This window comes from Herpailurus yagouaroundi, unplaced genomic scaffold (assembly GCF_014898765.1).
Source record: "Herpailurus yagouaroundi ecotype Mexico unplaced genomic scaffold, PumYag 267, whole genome shotgun sequence".
Classification (NCBI taxonomy): Eukaryota; Metazoa; Chordata; class Mammalia; order Carnivora; family Felidae; genus Herpailurus; species Herpailurus yagouaroundi.
The window spans coordinates 216,504-217,329 of NW_024412484.1; the positions used below are offsets into that span (position 1 = coordinate 216,504).

At 68.2% G+C, this 826-nt stretch overlaps 1 protein-coding gene across 1 annotated transcript in view; it reads left to right on the forward strand.

The window, feature by feature from the left end:
- The window catches only part of LOC121021237 (collagen alpha-1(X) chain-like), a 727-nt gene extending 506 nt beyond the window's left edge, over nt 1–221 (forward strand). The window contains exon 2 of the mRNA XM_040461481.1: nt 107–221. Coding sequence (XP_040317415.1) covers nt 107–221 — 115 coding nt within the window. The remainder of the gene's footprint in view (nt 1–106) is intronic.
- The last annotated feature ends 605 nt before the right edge of the window (nt 222–826 follow it).

The following is an 826-nucleotide window of genomic DNA, read 5'->3' on the forward strand; positions in this document are numbered from 1 at the left end:
TGGCACCACGGGAGGGCAGAGCGGGCACTGGGACTCTGTGGCCGAGGAGGCGGGTTAGGGTGGGCTGGTCCATGCACACCTTTCTGGCAGACGGGTCCCCCTGCAGCCAGAAGCCATACCTGCCCCACTGCCGGCCACCTGGGATCCGGGGCCTCCCAGGCCCAGGGGGTACCGGCGTTGCTGCTGTCCTGCCGGTGCTTGTCAGGCAGGACCCCTCCTGAGACCCTGACTGGCGGCATTACATCCCCCCTCCACCGCCCCCCACATCTGCAGAGCGACTCATTCTGTGACTATGCCACCTTCGCTGGGGTTTCGGCTCTTTGTACCCCAGACGGTAATTGTGTTCCTACTTCATCAGTGGGAGAACGTAGCTCGAGAGAGAGCATGCAGGGATTAGACTCTGCTGGGCAGTTCGGCGCCCCCAACACCCCAGCACCCAGCAGACCCCCTGGAGCCAGCCTGGCGCTGCCCTCAGCACGGGGCTTCAAACGCCTCCCTGTGTCCGTGCCTCGGTCTCCCCCTCTGCACGGCCAAGACAGCAGCACCAAGTGTCCCCCCTGGCCGGCCGGGGTGCCGTGCTCCGGCTGTTACTGTCAGTATTTGGGTCCCTGTCTGGCTCGGGCTCCCCTGGCAGGTCCCGGAGGGTGCAGGGGAGTGGCCGTGGTGGCCGTGGGGCCTCTCTCCCAGGTCTGAGATGCGGAAGGCCCCTTGCTCGGCCCGGCTGTCGGGGCCCCTCCGGCGGCAGTCAGCCTGGTGGTGTGGTGGGACGGGTGCCGGTGCAGGCCAGGCGCCCGGGGCTGTCAGCAGCCCCGGCTCCGACACCCGG